At 52.1% G+C, this 27235-nt stretch overlaps 1 protein-coding gene across 1 annotated transcript; it reads right to left on the bottom strand.

Moving 5' to 3' along the window:
- Positions 1-352: 352 nt before the first annotated feature.
- LOC308253798 (galectin-9-like) lies at positions 353-15833 on the bottom strand (the record flags this gene model as incomplete). The annotated part of the gene is made up of 11 exons (XM_080679549.1): positions 353-1100; positions 2757-2919; positions 3045-3133; positions 4107-4148; positions 4435-4485; positions 4958-4993; positions 6643-6738; positions 7754-7864; positions 8927-9128; positions 11856-11947; positions 15795-15833. The coding sequence occupies 11 exons, from the start codon at positions 15831-15833 to the stop codon at positions 954-956; spliced, it is 1068 nt and encodes a 355-aa protein (XP_080535675.1). The 3' UTR covers positions 353-953.
- Positions 15834-27235: the final 11402 nt, after the last annotated feature.

Below are 27235 nucleotides of genomic sequence, written 5' to 3'. Positions count from 1 at the left end.
AACAAAGGCGGACACGCTGCTTTACGATAAGACTTGCAGAGCCTCTAACATGCTCCTGTGCAAAGTGATGCTTTAAAACTCGGCGAAAGTATGTAGCATTCACCAAATGTAAGTCTCTCACAGCCCACATTTCCGGAGCGTCCTGTGGGAAGAGCACTAGGCCAGCTGCTTTCTCCTACACCTTGTGAGATTTTGGGGGACCCCCTGACAGCAGAAATGAATCAGGTCCCCCACCCTCATCAAAGTAAGTCCATGCTCTCTCCTTGGCCAGAAACACCCTGATGCCAGACACCAATATGTGTCCAAACACATTGAATAAGCCGCAATCACACTGCGCATATGTGCCAACCCTGAGTTTTCTTTCTCTCTTTATTTGAAGGGCACTGGGAAAGGGGGGTGTCCAGCTGGAAAAGGTGTTGTCAGGTGGTGGAGACCAGCAGGTGTCAATCAGGGGAAGGGTTGGTACAGGGTGCAAGGAAAGGTTAAAGGTTGGAGAAAGAGGAGGGGCTGAGGAGACCGCCTCCCATGGGAGTGACCCGCTGGTGGCTGTGGAGCCTGAGGTGGACTGGAATGGAGGGTGGGGATGGGCTCAAGAGGTAGATGAGGGTTAGGACCGGCCTGGGAGCTTGGGAAGGCCCAGGACGCTCCCTTTCTGCTGAGGGGACTGAACATGGGCTTCAGCCTGCACTCACGCCTCCCCCCATCCTCAGAAGGTAGGATTTGGACAGCTGGAGCCCCCGTCAGAGGAAAGCAGTCCCAGCCAGCGGCCTTCTCCACTCCAGCATGGCTGCAGCCAGAAGCAGGGCAGACAAGGGCCTGGTCTCTCCATAAAAGCCCCAGATCCAGGAAGGGCTGGGAGGACGGGGGCTGCGGCAGGGATAGGGAAGGTGGAGGGAAGAGCAGACGCAGACAGCAGCGTGCTCCAGCCCGAGGTCCCAGGGCCGGAATCCCGCCTATGTCTGCACCAGGGTCAGCTGGACATCGCCTCCCACCTCCAGGCTGTTGATGGCGGGCAGGTTCGTCAGGCGGTGGTAGTAGTCAAACAGGTGCTGACCGTCCACAGCCACCTTGAGGCAGTGACCTTCACACTTGATCCACACCTGGACAGACAGGCCGTGTCATTTGCACTCCACTTGGAAGGTCCTCAAACCTGAATGCAGGCTGGTGTCCACCACCTCCTCCTTGCCTTCCTCAAGCATTAATTAAGCCCGCCCCACACCTGCAGTGCAGTCACCCTGAAGGATTCGCTCTTCATCAACATGTCCTTCTTCCTGTCCCTCTCCATATTCTGTCCCCCTGACAGAGAATGCCCTTCCCCCAGGCTCTGCAGTCCACACACCTGCCCACATGGATAGCTGCTATTCCCCCTTCAGGACTCACCCCCTCTGGCAAGCCTTCCCTGCCTTTGGCGACCTGACCCCTTTCTAGTCAAGTCAGGTGCCCCCTCAGATCATGTCTCCCTCTCCCATCCTCACTCTCCCACTGGGTCCTAAGCCTCTAGGGGCAGGGAGTTTGGCTTGTGCCCCCCATGTTCCTAGTACCCAGCACACCGGAGTGCTCCCCGCCTACACTTCTGCGGTGACCACCTGCTAATGGTGTTAGGTCTCACCCAAACATTGTCTCCACAAGGCAGCCAGAGCTGTAAAATCCCATCATCCTCATCACAATGCCTAACACTCGCAGCACACTTCACACAGTGTCATTTCACTCTCACTTCTCTATGAGATCAATATTGCTATTAGCCCCATTTCTGAGATAAGGAAACTGAGTCCCAGAGCCCTGGAGTCACTTGCTCAAAAGTCACACAGCTGTCTATAAACCAAAGTAAATTGCTCTCTGGCTCCAAACACACCAGCGCACGGTATTGAAACCCAAGCTCCTTCCCATGGCCCTCCAGGCCCTACATCGGTCATTTCCAACCCTGGGTGAGAAGCGTTGGGCCTGTTTAAAAATATGGATGCCCAGGCTCACCCTCTCACTGGCCTGGGCAGGGCAAGGAATTTGTTTTTCTTTTTTAAGCTCTCCAGGTGGTCTGTAACCAGGGTTTAGAACGCCTGCTCGGTGATCCTGGCCTCCAGCCTCACCACCCTCTCAGTTCATGGACAGGCCACGCCCAGGACTCTCCCTTTTGCAATAATAGCTGCTCCCTCTGCAGCCTGCTGGGAACCTCAGATCTTTGTGGGGTGAACTCCTGCTATCACTGAGGTCTCCAGTGCACTGTGGCCTCTGAGAGCTGTCCCCATCTAAGGCAGCGAGGTCCCTGTCCAGGCCTCACTGTACCCCTTTATTCTCTGTTGCTTGGGCACAGCACCTATTGTGATCTACAGTGACCCTCTCCCCCAAAACTGTAAACTTCCAGGCAGGACCTGGTCTGGCTGCTTCACTGCTACTCTCCAAACCTGGGCTCCTTCCTGCCCCAACTGGGCCTGGATGACAGAGCTGACAAATAATTGTTGAATGACTGAGTGAGTGAGTGAGTGAGTGAGTGAATGAGTGAGTGAATAAATGAATGACCTCACTCTTGCGTTGCATCTGGCACTTATTGGCTGTGTGACCTCAGGCAAAGAACCTACACTTGAGAGTTTTTCCCTCTGTAAACAGCAGATTCCACCCCCTATTTTATATGGGGCAGCAAGAGTAAAACCATAATAACAATAATTTGTTGGGCCCAACCCTCACCCAGACACCCTCCATCCTCACCCCCTGCTTCGTTTGCCCCTTCGGAGCCCCCTGGAGCTCCAGGCTGGGCACCTTACCAAAAAGCCCTGGCCTTGGACGAAGGGCATATTCCGGGTCAGGCCACGCTCCTCAGGCCCCCAACAGTTGTTGATCTGCGTATTGCGGACCACGGCGCTCTCATTGAAACGGGGGTTCATGTGGAAGGCGATGTCATTCCCGGAGCGCAGGTTGATGTGGAACCTGGGGGTGGGCAGCTCACCTGGATCTCTGCCCACTGAGCGCTGGGCCCCAGCCCCTCCCAGAGCTGGGGGGTGGGGGCCAGAATGACCTTGGGGTATCTCTCCTCCCTGAGAGCCCAGGCTTACCTCTGAGCGTAGGGCAGGATGGTGCCCGAAATGGTGATGCCCTTGGAGGGGTACAGCCCCCCAGGTATGCTGGTGAAGAATGGTATTGGCTGTCGGGAGGAGAGGGGCAGGTCAGCCAGCGGCAGCCAGAGAGGCGACCGCTGTCGGGGGAACTCTCTACCAATGTCCATGAATTTGGACTGTCACCTGAGTTTGACAACTGTGTGTGAGCGTCATATATTTTCAAGAAAGAATCGTGATAGCCCTAGCTGGTTTGGCTCAGTGGATAGAGCATCGGCCTGCAGACGGAATGGTCCCAGGTTTGATTCCGGTCAAGGGCACATGCCCAGGTTGTGGGCTCAATCCCCAGTAGAGGGCGTGCAGGAGGCAGCCGATCAATGATTCTCTCTCATCATTGATGTTTCTATCTCTCCTTCTCCCTTCCTCTCTCTGAAATCAATAAAAATATATTTTAAAAAATAAATAAAATTTAACAACAACAAAAAGAATCGTGATAGCTTTACTTGGTTGGCAAATAAGAAAAACTCCCCAGTGTTCCTCAAATTTATGAGCTTAAACTGCCACAAAAAAGTCCTAGCCAGTTTGGCTCCGTGGATAGAGCATCGGCCTGCGGACTGAAGGGTCCCAGGTTTGATTCCAGTCAAGGGCTTGTACTTCGGTTGCAGGCTCCTCCCCAGCTTGGGCCCTGGTCAGGGCACGTGCAGGAGGCAACCAATCGATGTTTCTCTCATATCGATGTTTCTCTCTGTCTTTCCCTCTCTCTTCCATTCTCCCTAAAAATATCCTCGGGTGAGGATTAAAAATAAGTAAGTAAATAAACTGCCACAAAAAGAACTTTGCTGGACACAAAAGGATACTTGGGCTGAGAAGAGGCCGTATAATACGCTTGTGATGAAGGGGCCCTTTAGAAGGTGAAAGCTCCTTACAACCGTCTTCTAATTTCCTGGGATGTTTGAAGAATGTCAGCTCACCGAAGGGCAGCTTTTAACTTTGTGAGCTGCCCCTCGCCTCCCCCAACGACCTGCACAAACGGAACTGCTCCCTCCGTGAGAAATCACTTACGTAGCTGGGGCTGGGGTACGCTGTCGGGGGGATTACGGGATTCTGTTGAAAAGAGACCAGGAAATTCAGTGTGGGATTGCACCCGCACCCAGGCCCCCACGCACTCTAGAGGGGATGCTCCAGTGTGAGGCTTCCGCCCCTGGATTCTCCCATTCGCCTTCCCTCTCCTGTCAGCCTTGGTGCAACTTCCTGCCATTGTCCCAGACCCCATCATGGCCACCTGCCCTCAGCCCCTCCACAGGCAGCTCCCCTAACTCCAGGGCTCCCGCCTGACTTGTACCAGCAGGAGGGAGCGGGGTTGTGCGCTGACTGGAGCTTGCAGACTTACAGGGAACATCTGTCCAGGGGTGCTCTGCACTGTGTGGATGACTGTTTGCGTCTGGAAAAAAGAAATGGGGTTTTTAACCTGCTCTCACCAGCGCGAAGACTGCCATCGGCCACCAGAGGGCACCACTTAACATACACCCTCCCAGCAGCTGCCAGTGGGGAACCCTCTCAGTAGCCCAGACCAGACTCTGAAAATTGCCTGTTGGCCCATCTTCCTTCTCAGGGGAATGTCTCTAGCACAGGTTCACTTTGCAGGAGGAAGTAATTGCGGGCCATCGTGTCCACAGAATGGCAGGGGCTTGGGCAATTCAGCTTGTTTCCCAATTCAACAGCCCAGCCAACCACCCCTGCCCCCCTAAACCCTACCCCCGCCACCACCACAGTCAGGAGGGTGGCCCAGGGGTGTGGCCTCAGCTGCACCAGTCGCCCTGTGGCAGAGGCCTAATGCCTGGCCCTGCCTCATCCTTTTAACCCACAGGAAGAACCAAAATGAAGAGTTTCCAAAGAGAGAGCAAGAGACTTACAATGGGAGCTGCGGTGGCCTGCCAATAACTTGGAGGCTGAAGGGGACGAAAAATAAAAATGGTGGTTAATATTGGTGCCACTGGACAGGGAGATGACAGCCGAAACAGTGGTCAGAAATGCCTCCCAGACTCACGCTCGCTTCCTTCCTGCTCCCAAGCAAGCCGCCCTGAGCCTGTGGTGCCCAGATGCTCACCCACCATCCCAGGTAACTATGGTTGAAAACAGGGAGGGGGCGGGTGGAGGAGAGGGGACATCCCGCCGGCTCCTCTAGAGAGCGAGAAGGATGTGTCTGACATAGAACATACAGCTCACCTCAGCTCCCAGAGGCAAAACCATTGCTTGCCGTGTCCTATTTCACCAGGAGGGTGAAAACTAGTATTTAGTGAGGCCTACTGTGTGCCAAGCTCTGGCTTCAGTGCTTTATGAGGGAGACATCCTTAGCTTCGTTTTGCTAAGTGAGAGAACAGGCTCAGAGAGGTTAAGCACCTTGCCCAAGCCGGTCCCGGTAGCAAGTGATCAAATACAAAATGGTGCCCAGTTGTGTCTGGTTGTATGAGCATACCCTGTCCGCCCAAGGCCAGGGCCAAAGTCGGGCTGCCCTGCAAAGGCTCCCTGGAGCTCCACCATCCTAAAGTCAGTGTGGCAGGTGGCACGGGCCCACCATGCACCGTGATGGGCCACAGGAAGCTGGGTAGGGAGACACCCTTGCCCTTGCCCCCACTGCTCAAGTGGCCAAGGAAGGGCCAGGCCCTGCTCCTGTTCTGCCCGAGGCCCCTCCCCACCCAGCAGACTGGTCTTTTTGCCCTGACGGTCTCTCCTTCTATTGACTGTGCAAACCACATCCTTCATTCATTGATCCAGTCCCTACTCCACTCCAGGCACTGTGCAAAGTGCTGGGGGTACACAAAGGGACAAGTCACAATCTCAAGCTCACGGGTTCGGGCAAGGACGGGTGGAATGACAGACACAGACATGTAAATACAGTTACAACAGGACATGGTGCCTGGCGTGCAGAGTTGTGAAATGTCCATTGAGACAGGGAGGGGCTGGGGCATCTAGCAACCTGCCAGGCAGGGAAGATGCCCGTGAGGAGCCACATTTCAGCAGAGCATTGAAGGACAGTTAGGGGTTGGCTGGGGTGAGGTGGCAAAGGGTCCTTTCGGCCCCAGGACAGCAGATGCAAAAGTGTGGTGGCCGGAAGGAGCCTGGAGTGAGCAGTGGAGGCTGACGGAGGGTCTTCGTGGGTGTGGTGGGAGGCCGGCAGGTGGGCTGGGCAAGAATGGATAGAATTCTGCACATCCAGCTGGGGGACTGGAGCTCTACTGAGCCTGGGGCCTTTAGGGTTTTTAAGGAGGGAGAGGATGAGATCACCTTTGCTTATGGGAAGGTCACTGTGGCAGTGAGTGAGAGTGAGGGGGTAAGGGGTGAGGAGTCAGGTGGCCTAGTCCAAGGCAGTGGCTTCAGGAAGGAGAGGCATTGGTGTACTGGAGGGATATTAAGGAAGGGAGGGAAGAATGGAGAACGCCTCTCAGATCTGGGGCCTGGGTGCCTGGTGGATGGAGATAGGGAACCCTGGGTGGGCATGGGGGGGCCTGTAGGCCTGCCACCTCCTCACTGGAATAGCTTCTCTCTCAGACACCTGTCCTTCCTGCTCAGCCTCTCAGGGTCTCCACGGTTAACTCACTTTTGGTTTGCGCCCCTTGGGTTTGGGTGCGAAACGGGCAGGCTGGGAGAATTGCATCCCGGAGATAGCAGGCTGGACAGGGACTGCACGGGTGTTCTGTTAAAACAAAAGGGGCCGTGGGGTGAAGAGAAGCTTGAAGAAGCCAGGGAAGAGTGGAAAGGCAGGGGCCCAGACTAGAGGGAGGAAGCCAAGCAGGTGGGGACAGGGTAGGCAAGAGACTTGGGTAGGGAGGGAATATGAGAGATGAGGACCTAAGAGAGAGGAGCTCATATTTGTGCGGGCCTACTGTGTGCTTTTCCCATCTCAGGAGCACACTCAAATACCGATGTGGAAATAACATCTCTAATCCAGGCGCTTGCGGCCCTGTGGGAATGTGGGCCAGGCATACCCCAATCTTCCCAGTTTTCACAAAAAGTGAGACACTCAGATTTCCATGTGATATCACCTGTCCTGGAAAATGTTTGGTAAAATGCACATAAAATTTACCACCGTCACCATTTTAGAGTGTACAGCCGAGGGGCATTCAGGGGCTTCACACTGTGGTACAGCCATCACCAGCACTCAGCTCCACAATGCTAACCTGCTCCTGACCTTGTAATTGTTGGCAACACATTCAAAAGGTGGAAAACACAGAGAGAGTCCAGTAGACCCTGGTGTGGGCCATTAAGTGACCTCTGACATGTATTACTTCATTGCGCCCACAAAATACCTCCAGGGGAGGTAGTGACTATGCTCCTTGCACAGATGAGGAAACTGAGGCTGGCAGAGGCAGACTCACTTGTCTGAGATCCCACAGCTGATGACAATGGCAGAGCTGGGATCTGAGCTAGATTCAGTTTGATTCCCAAGCTGGGTTCTTTGGCGAACCACATGACTTTCTAATGAGGGTGGGAGTACAGAGTGACAGACAAGAGGGGAAGGAGTCAGGGAGGCTGAAGCAGGTGCTCTGGACAGATACAGTGACATGGGACAGAGGTAGCGGGAGGTATGTCCCCAGAGCCATCTGGGTGAGAAATTATCTGGAACCTCTGGCTCCACCCAAAGGGCCTAGGCATAGTAGACTGGCCCCTGCACCCAGCCCCTGGGACAGGTGCCATTTGGATAATCTGACCTGGAAGCTGATGTGTGTCAGCCCCACAGCGCCGGTGACAGAGATGTTGTCCACGCGGTGGAAGGGCATGCGGTGTGTATAGTTGGTAAAGAAGTTTCCATTCACCATCACCTGTCAACAGGAGCACACAGTCCAGGAGAGGGGTCCCAGACCAGGGCGGGAGCACACCTGAGCACTAGGACCCCTGCTTCTAGAAATTAAGGCCTGTCCGGTTTTCACCTCTGTGCCCTCTAGGTGGGGGCCCAGCCTTCAGAGCTGCTCCAGGTACAGGAACACGCATGTGATCCCAAATGCAGCCAAACCCAGTCACCACTTGGCTCTAGTTTTGGCTTCTGGGTTCTTGTTTGTTTCTTGCTCTGCGTTTGTCTTTCTCAGCCTACCTGGGATGCCATTTCAATATGCGCATTTAAATGGGCATAAAGTGCTCATGGGAGCAGAGGAGAGGGGACCTCAGGTTGCACACTGAGGGCCTGGGAGCGCCCGTTCACACAGAGAAGCACAGACACAGCCATCCCTCTCCCCGAGCCCAGCAGCACTGCTCTGCCTGCAAGAGCAATGACTACACCACGCAGCCCTGAGCCACCCCTGGGCCTGCAGAAGGGCTGCCACAGCATCACCAAAACCAGATGCTGTCAAGGACCTGGAGCGGACGAGGCTGCAGCAGAGGATGGAAGTCACCTGGCACCCGAGGCCAAAGAGCAGGTGGGGAGGGCAACTTACCCAGCTCTTATTTCCTGGTAACAGAAGCAACAGGTGCTCTGTAGGTGCAGGTGAAGGTGTGTAACCTCCTCTGATCTTTATATGGCATTGCTTGGGTAATTATTTTAAAGCTTTTTCTCTCCCTCGTCAGTTTGGCTCAGTGGGTAGAGTGTCAGCCTGCGGACTGAAGGGTCCCAGGTTCAATTCCAGTCAAGGGCACGTAGCTTGGTTGCAGGCTCAATCTCTGTCTGGCCCTAGTCTGGGCGCATGTGGGAGCCAACCAATTGATGTGTCTCTCTCACATCGATGTTTTTCTCTCTCTGTCTCTCCCCTTCCCTCCAGTCTCTCTAAAAAATCAATGGAAAAATATCCTCAAGTGAGGATTAACCAAAAAATAAATAAATAAAAGCTTTTCTCCAGGCCTGATAGAGCAGGTGTCAGACAGCAGGAGGGAAAGAGGAGAATCCTGCTCACCTGGAATCCAGAGCTTTGCACCAGGAAGCGGATCTCAAAGGGAATTCCCATCTGGAAGGGCATATGCATCTTCCTCTCCTCCTGTCCCCAGCGTCCTTTCTCCTTGGTGTTACAGACCACATACCCGCTCTCTTCAAACCGGGGGTTGAAGTGGAAGGCAATGTCATTGTCACTGAAGCCGGTCTGAAAGTTCACAGCAAACCTAGGTGGACGGAAATCAGACAGTGTCTGGGTTATTGACAAAGGTAGGAGCAGGAGGGCCCGGGGCCTCTGACTTGGCAGTTTCTGGAAACTTGCATACAACCTGTGAGGCAGCTTGCACCCATCCCACTTTGCTGCCTTCCTTTTTGTTTACCTAATTTGCGCTTAGTGTGTTTTGTGTAATTATTGCATTTTGCCCTTTCCAGCGTGACTTTCCAGAAATAAGCAGGAATGGGGTAAAGAACAATGTAGACTCGAGCCTCACGAAGCATAGGTCTTGGAAACTGATCTCACATTTGTATGAAGATGCAAATCCAGGAATATGCCCAGAAGCAAGAGCCTCTCATGCCCAGTGGGCACTGGTTAGAGGCCAGCCCATGGCTGCTCAGTTGGGAAGGAAGAGAACAAATGGAGAGAACATGTGACATTGATGGAGTTTACCTACAAAGACGGTGTTTAACAGGGGAGGCATGGGATGAATATTGGCTCTCCAGGCATGAGAACTTCCGGGATGTGTGTCTGTCCCTCATCGGAAATTGGTGTGTGTCCCACACATGAGGTGTGGAGTGGTGCCCTAAAGTCCATAGGCCTGGACCCTGACCCCAGCTGGTACCGTTTGTCATTTGGGGTGACCCTGAACCCCAAATACTACCCTCAAGACTCCACACTGAGGGGAGGGTGACTCCCTTCCTTTGGGGATGATTAATGAGGTGGTGTTTAGGAAGTCCCCAAACAAGTAAATTTTCATCCCTGTCTCTCTCCTTGGAAGGAAGCCCTCATCTTCAAAAACTCCTTTGGGTATAGATATGGCTCTAAGGCAGGGGTGAGGAACGTCGGGCCCGCTGGCCATATGAGGCCCGTGAAATCATTTGTCTGGCCCTGCCAAGGCATTAGGGGTGAGTTACTTCAATGTTTGACCAAATATAGCAGGCTAAACTTTAAGTTGATAATTCTGTATGGCCCCCAGATGATGTTATAAATACCAAATGGCCTCGGCAGAAAAAAGGTTCCCCACCCTGTTCTAAGGTGAGGGACGTCCAAGGAGCCAGGCTCACAAAAGGGCCACAATAAACATCTGTTCTGCCCTTTCCCAGACACATGGCCTGAAACCAGCCCCAATCCGAGGTTCTCCCCGAGGCGTCACTGTCTACTCCAGCCTTCCCCTACCTCAGCATGAACGTGGTTCACACCTGCTTCTTGGGGTCACTCTGTTGTCCCCCACTAATGCACAGCACTCAGGGAAGGCCCCCACTTTCATGTATTCTGCATCCCCCACAGGGCCAGGCACTGTACCAAGCCCAGAGGTGGCCCTAATAGACATTCTATTCAATTCCTGCAGAGCCCATTTGGTGTCTCTGTGGAGGAGGCCGATCTCTGGGGGCCTCCTCAATACCAGCTCCCTCTGGGGGCCCTCAGCCAGCAGGGAAGTGCCCTGGCCTAGAGCACAGCCAGCTCGGAAAGGAGGTTCCCGCTGACTCTGGAACCAGAAAACCGAGTCCAGATTCCTCTGTACATGGAGGCTATCGTTTCTGAAATATCTCTGGATGTATCTTTCCCTCTGTGGTCATCCAGCTCCATTTCTCTGGTCCCTTGCAAACTCCTGCCCCAGGGATGAGAGTGTGCAAAAGCGCCCATGGGAAGAGGTAGGGACAGCAGGATAGGAGGTAGGCAGAGGGAGAAGGAGAGAGAAGGGAATGGAGGTTCAGAGGTGAGGGCTCAGCTTCCCCAATGGCAGGGTTTGGGGCCATCTGGGAGCCTCACTCTCCTTGGCGTCTCCTGGAGGCACTCAGGGCTCGGGGAGATGTCACAGGGTGAGCGTGCCTATGCCCACCTGGCAGGAAAGGCGATGGTGGAGAAAGTCAACTAGAATCTACAAGCCAAGTTGAGGTAGGGCCGGGCCTGGGATGTGAAGGGATCCAGAAGGTCCCCAGGCCCCGTGCGAGGTGATGAAAGGACCGCTGGGGACAAAAGACATCTGGGATTGAGACAGACGCTTCCAAGAAAGGGCTGTGTGTGCAGAAGGGCTTCTGTGGGCACCGTGGGCTTCAGCAGGCAGCCACCAGGTGGGTGGGCCCCACCCCCACCCCCACCCCCACCCAAATGAGGCAAGAGCCCCTCACCTCCACACCACCTGGACCTCAGCACGGGCAGCCAGGGCTGGGCCAGCATTAGAGGGCGCTCGGCCTCTGAGAAGATGTGAAAGTTTTCCCTGAGCCCCAAAGTCCCCTCTTGGGTGGGAGACAGTGCCAAGGAGATGTTTGTATTTCGAACTGCCTTTGAATTGCTTTAGTATTTTCTAGGAATGAACTTGAAACAGAAAGAGATCGGATTACATTTGATGCCAAGTTTAAATATTCCCACATCAGCCAAACAGGGGCCACGGAGTAAGTGAAGGCCATCATAGGAAGTAAAGGAGGCATTGTTTTTGCATCTCTGGGTCTTTGCGTGCAAAGTTCAATCCTACACCATAAAGATCTGCCCCTGGGCTGGCCCGAGACTGTGAGCTCCCACTCTCCCTGTGTCTATGGGGAGCCTATGTTAATGGTGTCCAGATGCTATTGGTAGAGGGCAGGGGTACTATGCAGAGTTGGCAGGGACCGGGCCCTACTCTTCAGCATCCCCTGAGCCAGGCACATGCAGCTTGGGCAGTGTTGGGTGAGCCACTGAGCTGACAGGCGCCATGGTTTGCTAAGGGGGCAAGGCTGGGGGAAACAATAGTTCCAGGTACCTGGTTCCACAGGCGTGAAGAGCCGTCCCATTGACAGTGATCTGAAGTCCGTCCTGGAGGCCCCCTTGGATGGTCCCAGAGAAGGGGACGACCTGCAGGGAGAAGAAGGCAGTCAGTTAGGGTCCTGCTCCTTCTGTCCGTTCCCTCCGGCACTTGCTAGTGGCCAGCCTGGTGTGTCGGGCAATGTTCCAGGGGCCGGATTCAGCTATAAATTGGGCATATGGAGTCCCAGTCTCATGGATCTTCCCACCTGTGAGGAATTGGACCTGAATCCGGGGAGTTACACATTCATTCTGAGACAGATAAGGAGACCACAGGGTTCTGAGACGATGTAACCCAGAGCTGACCTCCCTTAGGAGGAAGTAGCAGGTTTAAGGAAGAGGAAGTAGCATGAACATGGCTCTGAGAGGGGAAGGAACCAGGGTAGTGAGAGGGGCTCCTGGCAAAGGCCCCAGGACCCTGGTTGAAGACTCAGAAACCCAAGGGACCAAGGAGGCCAGCAGCCTATTCTAAAGGATAAACCTTCTGCTCCCCTGAGAAGGCCAAGAAGAAGGCATCCTCCAGCCCACCCCACCATTGAACAGGGTGACCATGACCTTTGCCCTCCCAGCCACCTCAGGTAGCACCTGGTCCTGGATGCTGTGCAGCCTCCGGGCAGCCTCCTCCTCTCCTGCTGCTGCTCCCCAGTCCCTCCCCAGGCCCTGGGCAACCTCCGAGGCCCTAGTGAGGTATCTGCACGCCTCCTAGGCCCCATAGAGCCCACTTTGTCAAATGCCCTTGCCGGGCCACTTGAAAGGAACAATGGTTGTGGTGAGGCTTGCATCGTTTTAGAGCCAGGCATCATCCAGGTTTGGAGCCTAATTCTGCTGCTCGTTTCCTGAGTGACCTCAGGAAGCTTATGTAACCTCTTTTGCCTCAGTTTCCTCATCTGTAACATAGGGATAAATCTTACCTTCTGCGTAAGATCAATGATTTAGTGAGAAAAGGGCTGGGGAAGAGACTGGCACATAGTAGGTGTCTCTACCACCCCCTTCCCTCTTGGTCTCTCTGAGCAAAATTCCAAAATTCGTTTCTTCTTGACTTTTAAGCTAACCTCCAGGATGCCTTTTATCTGATGTGCTCTTAACCTGCGTTAACCTAGGAGATAACTTGCAGCTCCTAGTCAGTCTTCACATTTCTCTAGTAGTTAACGTCTTCTCTAACTTCTCCTTTAAGCCAACTCCCTACAGAACTGAAATGCTTATAGGAGTCAGGCTGGTGATGTGTCTGAGGGAGATTGTCAGGTAGGGGACAATAGGGAGTGGCAGAGTCTATGAAAAGGTAGATGCCATCTCTCTCATCCAAAGGAACAGCGTCCTCTCAACTCTAACCTGGATGAATTAAGTAATTTAATTTCCTCACCTCTGCTGGGTCAGAGTTTGCTCTCAGCTCCTGGCCAGGCCTGGAGGCTAAGGACTCTTTCCTCCTCTTCCTCTCTGGAGGTTCAGACAGCAGAGCCAGGCCCCCAGGCCAGAAAGGTCTCACTCCAGGGGCTGGTGGGAGCTTTTCAGGCAAAGAGGCTGTTCCCCCAAGGGTTCTGAGGTGCTTTGGGGGCCCATTTCCCTGGCTGTTCCTAGTTATCCTGGCAACAGCCCTGGCCATTATCAGGGCCACCCCTACAGATGAGGAAACTGAGCACAGAAGGTCTGGTAACTTGCCCAAAGCCACCCAGCTGGTCCGTAATAGAGTGGGGTTTGGATCCAGCACCCATGCTGTGAAGCCCCACACAGGCTGCTTCTCAGGATGAAGCACAGAGCATCTGGCTCCTGGCTCCCTGAGGGCTTCCCCAACCAAACAGCGAGTCCTGTCCTGCATGCGGTTCCAGCTTCCACCCTGGCCTCTGAGGAGGCTGGGCCAGATGCGGCCAACGAAGCCCCACTCTCCCAGTGCTGACCAGGGACCTTCTGCCCCTCAGCACCCAGGACAGGACGGGCGCCCAGAGGGAGCTCAGCACCATCTGTGCAATGCACCACTACGGTGATTATCAACCCTCGGTCCTGAGAGGCAGGTGAGACCGGCCTGGGGCAGAGGTTGTGTCAGCAGAACAGTCAGGTGGGGGCTCTTCCTGGCACACGCTGGAAGAAGAGGGAGGTCACTCCTGACTGCTGGAAATCACTGGGTCACCAGGGGGAGAGAGTGACTCTGTGGGGTGGAGGGGTGTATCTGGCGCCTGTAGGGACTCCACCCACTGTCCTTTTTGTCTGACACCAAAGCCCTGGTTGGGTTTTTTTATTTGTTTTATCCTCACCCAATGATATGTTTTTTAATTTTAGAGAGGAAAAGAGTGAGAGATAGAGAGAGAAAGACAGAGAGAGAGAGAGAGAGAGAGAGAGAGAGAGAGAGAGAGAGAGAGAGAGAGATCCGTTGCCTCCAGAATGCACCCCGATAGAGGAGCAATCCCACAACCTTTTGGTGAACAGGATGACACTCCAACCAATGGAGCCACCTCCAGGGAGGGCACCAAGGCCCTGTTTGAACTCTCTGCTGCCCCTGCGGGATTTCCCTCTGATTTGTGTAATTACTAGTAGCTTTTGAACCCAAGGATAGAAAAGTACAAACCAGTCACCACGATAAGAAAGTGTCAGGGCCTAGAAGGAGGTCTGGGATTCCCCACCTTACAGACAATGAGCCTAAGGTGACAACTTCTGACCCTGAGCCTCGCCCCCCGCTCCTCCCCACACACACTTGAGGCACCAACAGGGTCTGGCCCACTTTCTGCAGCTCCATCTCCAGAGCCTTTTCAAGGTGAGCCCAGGGCCATGCCAGGGCCCCTGCCGAGGGCGGTTGGAGTGTGAGGCCCAGGCAGCTTCCCCCTCAGCGCTGTGCTGCCGCCAACCTGCCTACCCCGTGCCCCACCCAGAAAGGGCCCTGTCACTCCACCTCCCGGCCCTCGGGAAACTGTTTGCCGAGGCTGGGAGAGGCTTCCACGGGGCCGGTCCAGGGCACAGTGACCTCCTGGCCTGGCTGCCACCTGCCTGCCTTCCCCCATTACTGCTCTCCCTCTTCTGGGGTAAATCAAGGCACCCTCCCTCTCCACCATCTGGGGACATGTGGTAAGTGGCCTCAACGTGTGTGAGTCTCAGGTTCTCATGGATGGCGTGGGGATAACAAAGCTCAGAGGGTTTAAACACAGGCACCCAGACAGGGCCCACACATGTGGCCAAAAGGTGGGAAAGGCAGCCCTTTGCATCCCACACTACAGGGCAGCCCCCTCCTCCCTCACTCCCCAGAGGGCCCCTCTGCACACACCCTGGACCTGCCCTTGATAACTCACCCCCCAGGTGATCTTCCCTGCTGCCCCCAGACTCCTAATCATGCTCAACACTTCAAAAGCCCCCACCGCGTGCCAGACACTGTTCAAACACCCTAGGTATGCTACCTCCATCCTTACCCCAATCCTGGGAGGCGGCTCAAGGATTACCCCTATTTTACAGATGTGGAAACTGAGCCCAGAGAGGGAAAAGCAGCTTGCCTGAGGTCACCTAGCTAGGAAATGGACGAACCCAGGGAAGCCATCTCCTAAGTCAGTGCCCAGGCCCGGCTGCTGGGCTCCCCGGAAGCCCTGCTGGCTTCCCCTTTCATTCCAACGAAGCCCCACTCTCCCAGTGCTGACCAGGGACCTTCTGCCCCTCAGCACCCAGGACAGGACGGGCGCCCAGAGGGAGCTCAGCACCATCTGTGCAATGCACCACTACGGTGATTATCAACCCTCGGTCCTGAGAGGCAGGTGAGACCGGCCTGGGGCAGAGGTTGTGTCAGGATTGCCCCATCGGGCATGTCAGCCCCCCATGCACCCTCTGCCACCCCAGCCTGGTTTCCTAGGAAACCTAGAGTGGCTTCCCTGGCAAGGCAGCCAGTTGGCCCTGCAGCATCGCCTGTGCCCACAGCCTGGGAACTCACTGGGTTCACGAAGGGAGCCTGGACGCTGCTGGAGGCCATCTCTCCACCACCTCTGTGGTCACGGCTGCTCCTCACACCAGCCAGGCAGTTCTCTGCCCCGGAGAGGACTTCACTGTGAAACAGAAACCAAAGCTATTGGGCACTTATTCAATGGGGAGGAGCCAGGAGCAAGAGGAAGTGGGTCTAGAGAATGGGAATGCTGGGGGAAAGGGCGAGGGTGGGACTCTGGAACAGGTAAGTAGATACTCCCACACCAGGGACCTTGATGTTTCTATCTCCCTCTCCCTTCCTCTCTGAAATCAATAAAAAACATATTTGAAACCCATCCAGATACTTATTTATGGCATTACAAAAAAAAATTTAAATAAGCATTCAAATAAACCGTGAGAGGGGGAGGTGCGGCCACGATTACTTTTCAGGTTGTTCCTCCGTCACTGAAAGGCTCTGGGTACAAGGGTCTTTACCACAAAGCTGTAGTGCACTTCACTTATTAAGAATTAATCACATAAAATATATACTTTTATGCAGAAAGTGTTACTGTACTGTCACGCCCCCTACTGATCAGATTCATTTCTTAAACCAGGGGATACAGAATCCATGAAATTTCCGCAGGCACTTCACTTGCCAGGGAACTTCTTGCTCAGCAGGTATATGCGAAGGTTTGCATTCACTGTCACCTCATCAAACATTTTCCTTACCGCCAGGCCTTCACATGGCATCTCAAGTAAATCCTGAACACGGAGCTGCACTTTTCCATCTCAGCACCCAGGAATCTGGATTTGACGTCCAGCACGCCCACATCGTCAGTAGATAAGATCTCACAGTGAAAACTGGTTTGTCTGCAGATGGTCGATGCCCAGCAGGACACCCTTCTCACCAGCTTTGCGGCTGTGGAGTTGACTCGCTTTGCCCTCTTCACCCACTTGGATTCTCCAAAAAGGAGAGAAGTGCTGACTCATGCTACATCGTGGATGAGCCTGGAGGGCACTATGCTAAGTGAAATAAGCCAGACACAAAAGACATATACTGGATGGCTCCACTCCTACGCGGTCCCTGGCGCAGTCAAACTTATAGAAAAGGAAGTAGACTGGTGGTTTCCAGGCACTGGGGGGAGTGGAAAATAATTTGTTGTTAATAGCTACAGGGTTTCAGTTTTGTAAGTTGAAAAAAGATTTGTGGGTGGATGGAAGTGACATGTCAGAGAGGGAAAATAAGGTGTTTCTGTGGAAACAAAAGAAAAACACAGGTTAATGCTGGGAGAAGACTGTGCACCCAGTCTGAGTCTGGAGTCAGCCAGTGAAGACGATTCCTAGCTGTCTGGCTCCAGCATGTTTAGATGGAGAGAGGGCAGGCAATGGCAATGCCGACAGCTGCTCTTAGTTTGCAGTGTGAATGTCTCTAGACACAAGGATAGTTTGAAAGAAACCTTACCCCTTCCCAAACCCGAGGAAATACAGTATCATCAAAGCATAACAAAGGCCTGAGGCGTTGCTCTCTCTCCTAAGCAGCCCCAGGAGGTGTGGGCGAAAGGGGCCACAAGCTAACCAGACAAGCTCAGGGAAGGCCTACATGGCGGTCTTGCAAGCTCAGACACCTAAAGTAACCACACAGGATGGTCTGAAATTAAACTTTATCTAAAAGCAGTTATGGTGGGCAGTTACGTCCTAGGCCGGTATCTTCACTGACAAGGCCAACCTTTATCATAACTGAGCCTATCTGTCTTTTTGCATCTATAATAACATACACTTGAAATGTCTGGGTAACTTGTAACTCCTTTTTTTCTGGACCCCTTGGGGCACAACTTAATGTGCCTGGGCTCCAGGACAGACACCACAAATTCCTTCATTGTTATCATGTTAATTGTTCCTGCACCACCTAAATATGTTTCTATCATTTTGCTTTTTATCCAATCCCAGGGGTTTCCCCGCTTTGCTTTCTCCCGCCTCTCTAGTCTATCACCAATGGATTTCATGTAACCCACATACGTCCCTTCCTTTGCTTGCAATGTATAAATACAGATGTAATCCGTCATTCTCCAGAGCATTATCTTAATTCATTGAGGTTCTGCTTCCTGGCATATGTCGACAGTTTGGCTCAGATAAATGCACAAAAATTCTTTACAGGTTTCAATTGTTTTTTATGTTAACAGAGGGAAGTGCAGCGCCCGATCAAGGGCCAGATGGGAGCAGAGACTGTTCTAAGACTCTGGAGCCACGGAAGCTGGGGTGGTGGCACAGCAGCTCTGGGTCCTGGCCCTCCTCCCGGGCTTGGTGGGGACAAGTGAGGGCCTGTGCGTTGGAGCTGAGTCATCTGGTTGTAGATGAGACATCGTCTAAGCCCTTCCTTTGTTTTTATGCTCCAATAAATCTTTTTTTTTTAAAATATATTTTATTGATATTTTACAGAGAGGAAGGGAGAGGGATAGAGAGCTAGAAACATCGATGAGAGAGAAACATCGATCAGCTGCCTCCTGCACACCTCCCACTGGGGATGTGCCCGCAACCAAGGTACATGCCCTTGACTGGAATCGAACCCGGGACCCTTGAGTCCGCAGGCCGACGCTCTATCCACTGAGCCAAACCGGTTTCGGCGATGCTCCAATAAATCTTGCCACCAGACCTCAAATCCTTCTCCGTGTGTATCCCTGACATGTGTTTGCTGCGAGCCCTTGGAACAATCCTATTTCCTCCAGCAAAATAAGAACCAACAGGTGAACCTGGGAATTGACCCCTTACCAACACTAGCCTAATCAGGACAGTAAGGTACTGTTGTAAAGACAGACAAATAGATCGGACAGAATAGAAAGTCCCGAAATAGACCCACACTTATTTGGTCAATTGATTTTCAACAGAGGCACCAAAGCTATTCAATGTGGAAAGGCAATTCAAAGTAGCAAATGGCGTTACACAAGTTAGCTGTGTGTATGGAAAAAAGAAACCTGGATCTATACCTCATGCCACACACAAAAAATAAATTAGAAATGGATCATAGATGTAAATGTAAAAGCTAAAACTATAACGCTTTTAGGGGGGAAAAATAGGAGGCAATCTGTAACCTGAGGATAAGCAAAGCCTTCCTGAATGGAACCTAAAAGGAACCATAAAAGACAAGGAAAGACAAAGTGGACTTCACAAATTAAAAACTCCTGCACATCAACCTGCTGAAATAGCTACAAGGATAAAGAAGGACAGTGCTCCTTGTTCAAAGAAATATGGAGCAGCTAGAATGCTCGCATGATGTAGAGAGCACCTGGGAAGGCACATGGACATTCTTTAATTATTGTCAGCTGAACTCAGTGGCGTTGGCAAAGCCACACCCTGGGAACACGCTTTGCCAACAAGGCAGATGTGTTCTCAGCATTGACTCTTATCTTTGCCATGGTGTTGAGGAGTGGGTTTTGATATGTAAATCCAGTCTAGCACTAGGAATGCTCCGGCCTACTCAGGAATATAAATAATCTCCTTTGTCTTGACTTTGGGTGAAACTTCCTGGTATTTGGGGGTATAAAATAAACATGCTGCATTGGCTCTGGGTCACTGTCTCTCCATCAGAAGAGGGCAGCGGTCCACCTGGTCCTAGCTTTTTCCTTCTATCTCTGTGTCTTGTCTCTTTTATTTCTCAATCCCCAGCCGCCTCTACTCAGGAACTGGACCCGCTCTCTAGCCGCGCTGGATGCGGAAAAGAGAGAAAATAGTTACAGCATGATGGTCCTGACAGTGCACAATGTACATCGCATTGGCAATGGTTCTGGTAGCTCCTCCTACAGTTAAACGTACCTTCTCTATGACCTAGACATTTCACTTCTAGGTATTTACTCCAAGGGAATGAAGTCATATGTCCACACAAAGGCTTGTGTGTGAACACACAATACAGCCATACAGTAATAGAAAACTATCCTATATAATAAAAGGGTAATATGCAAATTGACTGAACGACAGAATGACCAGTGGCGGGGGGGGGGGGGGGCAGTCTAGCAAAGTGGGCAGCGCCAGGCCAGCCAAAGCAGGTGCCAGCAGGCAGAGGGAGAGAACAGTGATCGGGGGGGGGGGGGGAGGGCAAATAGCAATATTAAAATATTTTTTCTAATTAATTCAATTTCAATGTGCACGAATTCGTGCACTGGGCCACTAGTATAGTAGTAAAAGCTACCAGTAAACACAATATAGAGAAGTCTCAAAAATATTGTACTAAGAAAAAGAAGGCAGACACACAACATACACACAGAATGCTTCCATTTACATGAGGTTCTAGAAGAGACACAAGTAATCTGTGAGGAAAGAAATCAAACAGTGGTTACCCCTGGGAGGAGCAGGGGTTGCCTGGGAAGGGGCCGGAGGGATCTCTCTGGGGTGACAGAAATGTTCTTTCTTTTTTTTTCCTTTGTCTTTTTTAAAAATCCTCACCTGAAGATATTTTTCCATTGCTTTTCAAAGAGAGTGGAAGGGAGGGAGGGAGGGAGCGGGAGAGAGAGAGAGAATCATTAATGTGAGAGAGACACATCAACTTGTTGCCTCTGCACCAGCCCCAACCAGGGGCAGGGAGCAAACCCACACCCCAGGTACATGCCCTTGACTGGGAATCGAACCTGAGACCCTTCCGTGCATGGGCCGATGCTCTAACTGCTGAGCTACACCAGCCAGGCCTATGTTCTCTTTCTTGATAAGAGCATGGGTTACTTGGGTGTCGGCACTTGTCAAAATACCAAACTCTACACTTGAGCTCCCTGCTTTTCACTCGTAGGCAAAGCACACCTTAATTTCTAAAAAAAAAAAAAAAAAAAAAAAGTAGTTTCAGACAGGCCCAAGGGACTCAACTCCGTGTGTATTTAAAAACAAAAAACAAACCAAAAAAAGGCAAAAAAACAGGCCCTGCTGTGTGTCAGCAGAGGGCCAATGAAGACAGCGACGCCATGTATCACTGAGAAGAAAGCACACAATGTGAGGCCCACGAATCATCTTCCAGGCTGGCTCCCCTGCCCTGGGACTTTCGGGGGGGGGGGGCGGGGAGGGGGGCATCGACCTGCTTTGTGAGGGTCACCCGCCATCAGCAAAACGTTTCCACTGCCTCCGTGAAGTCCCTCCTCTAGCTCTCACTCTCTTAGTCTCCTCTAGGCAAAGGCTCGCATGCTCAGGCACCCAGGCTTCCGGGGAGTGACCCGGGGAACCCAGCAAAGAGCTCCACCTGCACCCCAATCGCACCTTCCCCACAGGGCCTGCTGCCGGAGCCACTCCCTTCAGCCAGCGGGAATCGAAACTGAACACTCCTTTGGAAAATATCGGGGAGGAGGGAGGAGGCTTGGCTTGGAAGCAGAAGGAGATGGGGAACCCTGTCTGGTGTGGAAACCCCTTTCACGTCCCGCGTGGCTCAGGGTTCCAGTTCAGGGTTCGGGTTCTGGAGAAGGCCGCACACAAATGAAAAGAGACTAGAAAAGCATTAATTTTGGGAAATGGGGGCCAGGCGGAAGCCCAAGAGAGGACTACTCCTCGCTCCGGCCTTGCCATCCCTTTTATTAAGATTAAGATTATGGGATACACCCATATCCCCTAGGCAGGAAACTCCAATAATAGCCAATCAGCGAATTTACTAAAGACTAACAGGTGGAGGCTGCTTCAACTACCAATGTCTAGTGATTAGCTCTGACCCTGCAGGGGTCCTCAAACCTTTTAAACAGGGGGCCAGTTCACTGTCCCTCAGACCGTTGGAGGGCCGGACTATAGTTTAAAAAAAAACTATGAACAAATTCCTATGTGCACTGCGGGCCTGGGATGAATTGGCTGCTAAGCAGGACAGGTAGCAGCACCCGGCGGGCCGGATAAATGTCCTCGGCGGGCCGCATGTGGCCCGAGGGCCGTAGTTTGAGGACCCCTGCTTCAGAGCAATTAAGGTTGATCAGCCTTCCGGATTCCCCGCTCACACCTCTCTACTAGTGAAACAATGACCGGCTTCCGGCAGTCTGGGGCAGAGAAGGGGCCGTGGAGGACAGTGGGGCAGGCTTCTCCCTAGTTCGGCCAGCAGGCCCTTCTCACAGAGCCTGGCTGCTCAGGCCTCTGCCTGATGGAAAGGAGTTGAAACTATTCAGAGGTCAAGACATCTCCTGAAGTCGACCATTTTCATAGAAAGTGGAGGGTTGGAGAACGGAGGGTGCAGACTCTACCACTGTCCCAAGTATGCCCAGCCTTGGGGGCAGGAGAGAAACATTAGCAGGGTGATACTAGCCTTGGGGAGCCAAGACTCTCCCAGAGCCTGGGATTGGGTGGAGTGGGGGTGAGGCTGGATACCTGTCTTTTCTTTTCTTTCTTTTTTAAAATATATTTTTATTGATTTCAGAAAGGAAGGGAGAGGGAGAGAGAGATAGAAACATCAATGATGAGAGAATCATTGATTGGCTACCTCCTACACGCCCCCTACTGGGATTGAGTCCACAACCCGGGCTGTGCCCTTGACCAGAATGGAACCTGGGACCCTTCAGTCTGCAAGCTAATGCTCTATCCTGGGACCCTTCAGTCTGAGGCAAGCCGGTCAGGGCAGGATACCTGCCTTTTCAACAAACACCCCACGTAGGTTTGGGGGGACCCAAATGACAAATTCGGGGGCATCTTTAAGAAAAAGAATACTGTGCTTTACTAAAATAGATGAACAGGGTGCTAGAGCCCCGCCCAGGGTCCACATGCCTGCAGCCCAGCCTCCCAGGCCTGCCTGTGAGTCCCTCTCTGAGCCCAGAGGATTCCATGAGGGAGGGAAGTGAAACTCAGATTAGGAGCTCATTTACAGCGTTTCCTGAGCCCTTGCTGGTGCCCCGCCCTGAGCGCGGCTCTGGGGACCACAGGCCAAGAGCACGCAGTCCTTTCCCTGCAAAGTTTCATAGGTCATTGGGATCGGTGGTGATGCCAATTATTAACTGCATTAATGTGATGTGAGGGAAGTGCCTTCCGCTTGCGGTGGGCACAGCAGCTGGGTGAAGCCAGGTCAGCTGCTTTAATTCTCTAAGCCTCCGTTTCCTCATCTGGGAGGTGGAGCCAGTCACAAGGTGCTTTTTCACAAGGTGCTTGTGAGGGTGAAACGCACTGAAGTCAAAGCCTGGCAGGGAGGGAGCGCCCCGGGAATTATGGCTGTGTTTTCACATGTCTTACCTGTGGGCGGTGAGGCCAGGATGGGGTTCAGAGAGGGAGATGGTCCATGGGTCGAGTTTGAAGGATCAGTGGTATCCCTTCCATAGACGGCAGGAATAGGAGTGGAAGAGCATGCAGCTCCTTGGATCAAACACACTCAGCATCGCTGTTTGCTCACACTCCTCTCTGGGGAGCCCATGTGAGCAAACACTGCAAGGATTAGTGTGGTATCAGTTAGCCAGATGCATAGCTGCCTCTGCCTTTAGTCCCAGTGTGACTAGCCTGGGCCTAGCCTTACTTCCCAGTTTCCTTTAAATAAACATATCAGCATTTATTATTATTATTATATTATTATTATTATTTTAATAAACAACAGAAATTTATTTCCCACAGCTATGGAGGCTGGATCTGAGATCAGGGCATCAGCATAGTTGGGTGAGGGCCCTCTTCAGGGCTGCAGATTTCTCACACGGCGGACTGCGGAGAGCGGACGGCGGACGGGGCAAGGGAGCTCTGTGAGATCTCTTTAAGAAGAGCACTAATCCCATTGCCAGGGCTCCAGCTTTAGGACTTAAGTACCTCCCACAGGGCACCTCCAAATCCCATCCCATTGGGCAATAGGGTTTCAACATAGGAATGTTGAAAAGACACTAACATTCAGACCATAGCAGCTGCCAGTCGTAGAGTTCTTCACACAGTAATTGTTCTTAATGCCCTTGCTTATTAATATCAGCTATGTCATTTCTGAATGTTTCTTTTTCGTTGAATTTGTTGGGGTGACACTGGTCAATAAAGTTATTCAGGTTTCAGAGGTCCAATTCTGTGACACGTCATCTCTATACTGCATTGTGCATTCACCATCCCAAGTCAAGTCTCCTTCCATCACCATTTATCCCCCAACCCTTTATCCTCTTCTACTGCCCCAACCCCCCTGCATTTATTTTAAAAGCAAACTTTACATCATTTGTGTCATGATCATAATGGGTGAAGGGGGCCATGGGAATTTTAAGAAGACACAAACTTTGGACCATAGCAGTTGACAAATAATGCGAATATCATAGAATCCAGGAAAAGAAATCTTTTATTAATTAATTTCCTGGTGCTATAAACATTTTTGGCTGCTTCTTTGTGTGATGAAGATTTGACACGTTTCCTATAGAGAAAGTAGAAAGATCATTCTGCCTTTCTGCTCATCTGCTTCTTCTCCACCACCCAGGTACTTTGGGTAACAGGCACTGTGGGACACGCTCCTTGGTGACGCTCCTCTGGCCCTGTATCTTGTCCCTGGACCCAGGTAAGGCAGCATGGTGGGCAGGAGGCCATTCCTAAGCTGAGCATGACTGAATTATTCATGTAAGTGGCTGTGAACCACATAAACATATCCCACTAAACTTAAAGTAAATAGATGCCCAATTCAACTTCCCTTTAGTCAGATCCCCAAAATGCACGTTGCGCATGGCCTCTCCAACACTGTCTGAGTCTAGAGGAAGTGTGATGGAGGGAGGGGAAGGAGACGGGAGTGTTAAGCAGTTCACTGAACGTTACTGACACCGATGCCCATGCAAACCCATTGCCATGCAGTGAAGGGCCTTAAAGGTCAAGCTTCTCGGTGAACCCCCTCTGCATTCAGTTCCTAAACCAGCTGGGAAGGTGGACGCTGGATGGGCTTACAGCCCGTGGTGTTTGCCAGATGGAGATGAGACCTGGTTTGGCTGTAGCCCCTGGCCCCAGTCAATGCCCTCCCTCTCGGCTGCTCCCCTTCTTCCTTCCTCTCCTACTCCATGCTTTCAGGGAACAAAGTCCCTCTTGGTCCTCTGTAAACACTCCCCGGAAAGTAAGCAGGGTTTGCTGACACCAGATTGCTCTCTGCCTGGCACTAGGCAGGGGAGTTCACATCTGTCGTCTTTTCTTTTATTTATTATTAAATATTTTTATTGATTTTAGAGAGGGAGAGATAGAAACGTCAATGATGAGAGAGAATCATTGATTGGCTGCCTCCTGCATGCCCCACACTGGGGATCAAGCCTACAATCCAGGCATGTGCCCTGACCGAGAATAGAACCATGACCTCCTGGTTCATAGGTCAACGCTCAACCACTGAGCCACACCAACCAGGCACATCTGTCATCTTTGGTCAAGCTCCTGGCAGCCCTTCCCGGTCTGTGTGCTCCCACACACCCAGCAGCCCCTCCCTTGATTTTGGTGCTAGTTGAAGAGATCGCCTGAGCAACCAGCAACCAGCTGCTGACCTGCTGAGCTGACACCAACAGGGCAGATTCACCTAGTCCACATTCTGGTTTATCTATTGCTGCATAAAATGATACAAAACTTAGTAGCTTCACACAATGGCATTGATATGGCTCACAAATCTGAACTTGGGCACTAGATGGGGAAAACTCATCTCTGCCTAAGAGAATGGGAGCCACTCTGTACCTATAACCAAGCCTCAGAAGGCACGCAGCGCCATTTCTGCCACATTCTATTTGTCAAGGCAATAGGACAACTTGTGATGCTAACCACTGCACCACCCTGCCTCGGTTCTCAGATGCCTTTTCATAGGATGGACTTCCTTCCATGGCCCATATCATTTGCCAAAAGAATGTGGCTCTATGCCTGCAAGGGTGAGGAGGGCTCTGCCAGACCAGACTTCTGGTTTCTTCTTTTTTTTAATCCTTACTGGAGGATATTTTTTTCCATTGATTTTTAGAGAGTGGAAGGGAGGGGTGAGAGGGGGAGAGAGAGAAACATCGACATGAGAGAGACACATTGATTGGCCGCTTCCCACACATGACCGCACTGGGGCCAGGGAACCTGCAACCGAGATATGTGCCCTTGATCGTGAATCGAACCTGGGACCCTTTGGTGAGCAGGCTGATGCTCTAACCACTGAGCAACTGGCCAGGGCTCCCAGTTTCATTTTTGAACACTCTTTTCTGTGCCTGAGAAGTGGGAAGCCCAGAGTGTCAGGCTCAGCTCTGGGTCCTGTCAACACTGTCATATCCAGGCCCCTTCCAGAGGGGGCATGGGAAGGGAGCTGGAGGCTGCTCTGCTGAGCGGGAAGGAACAATGAGTCCATTCTCTTGTATCCGGGGACTTCCTGAGGACTGTAATGCAGAATGAAATGGTATTTTCCATGGAATGGCCCATTGTCTTATAGGACCCCAGGTGTCAAAGCAAGAGCACACACTGAGTCAGCCAGGTGGGCTTCAGGTCCAAGCTGCTCCTTCCCTTGCTGGCTGGATGGCCCTGGGCAGGTTACTTCACCATCTGACCCCAAGCTTCTCTTTCTGTAAATAGGGGTAATGCTTGTCTCACATAACTTGCCTGCTATGAAATGAGAGGATATATGGAAAGCACCTTGCATGGCCCTGACACATAGTAGGCACTCAGTGACGTGCTGTTGCTTTGCTTTGGCCTCCTGGTGTATGCCCAGCACTAGACCCTGTACACAAGGAATCTGACCAACACATAACAGTGTGGGGCTTTCGCTTCCCTTGTTTTAGACACTGTGCTTCTAGTAGTGCAACTTAAGATGATTTTATTATTTTTGGCATATCGCTCAGCAGTTCTCACCCCACTTAAATCCCAGTTCTTCCCACCTGTGGCAGCTACAGCCATCATGATGGGCCCAGCTGCAAGCAATGATGACTGTGGTGTTCCAGAAATAGGGCAAATCCCAGGCCACTTCCTCCATGGAAGGCCTGCCCAATCCACCCAACAAAGGAGGCATCAGGGGAGATGCAGAACCCAGGCCCTCTGTACCCTCCCCTGACCCTCTAGTCCCCCGGGGTGTAGGCCCAGCCACGTGCTCACAGGGAGAAATAGTGACACTCAGTTCCTACTTGGTGATGGTGGGAAGGATGGTGGCTATTCTCCAATGCTGTTCTGCCGCCCAGCCTAGACACTTACTGAAATGACTTTTTTTTAAAAAAATATATATTTTATTGACTTTTTACAGAGAGGAAGGAAGAGTGATAAATAGTCAGAAACATCGATGAGAGAGAAACATCGACCAGCTGCCTCCTGCACACCTCCCACTGGGGATGTGCCCACAACCAAGTTACATGCCCTTGACCGGAATCGAACCTGGGACCTTTCAGTCCTCAGGCTGACGCTCTATCCACTGAGCCAAACCGGTTTTGGCTGAAATGACTTTTTAAACAATTTACTGTTGGGATGGGGGTGAGAGGTGGGAACCTGCATCCACATTGGGATCTAGAGAGCATCCTGGGCCACCCACGTGATTCAAACATTGCAGACAATCCACTGCTAGAGTCCAAGTGAGCTAGAGAAGGAAGTCGCCGGGGCTGACGAGTAGCTCCCCTTCAGGGA

This window comes from Plecotus auritus (assembly GCF_963455305.1).
Source record: "Plecotus auritus genome assembly, chromosome: 7".
Lineage (NCBI taxonomy): Eukaryota > Metazoa > Chordata > Mammalia > Chiroptera > Vespertilionidae > Plecotus > Plecotus auritus.
Note: the sequence above shows the minus strand (reverse complement) of the source record. Positions and strands in the feature narration are given on the sequence as shown.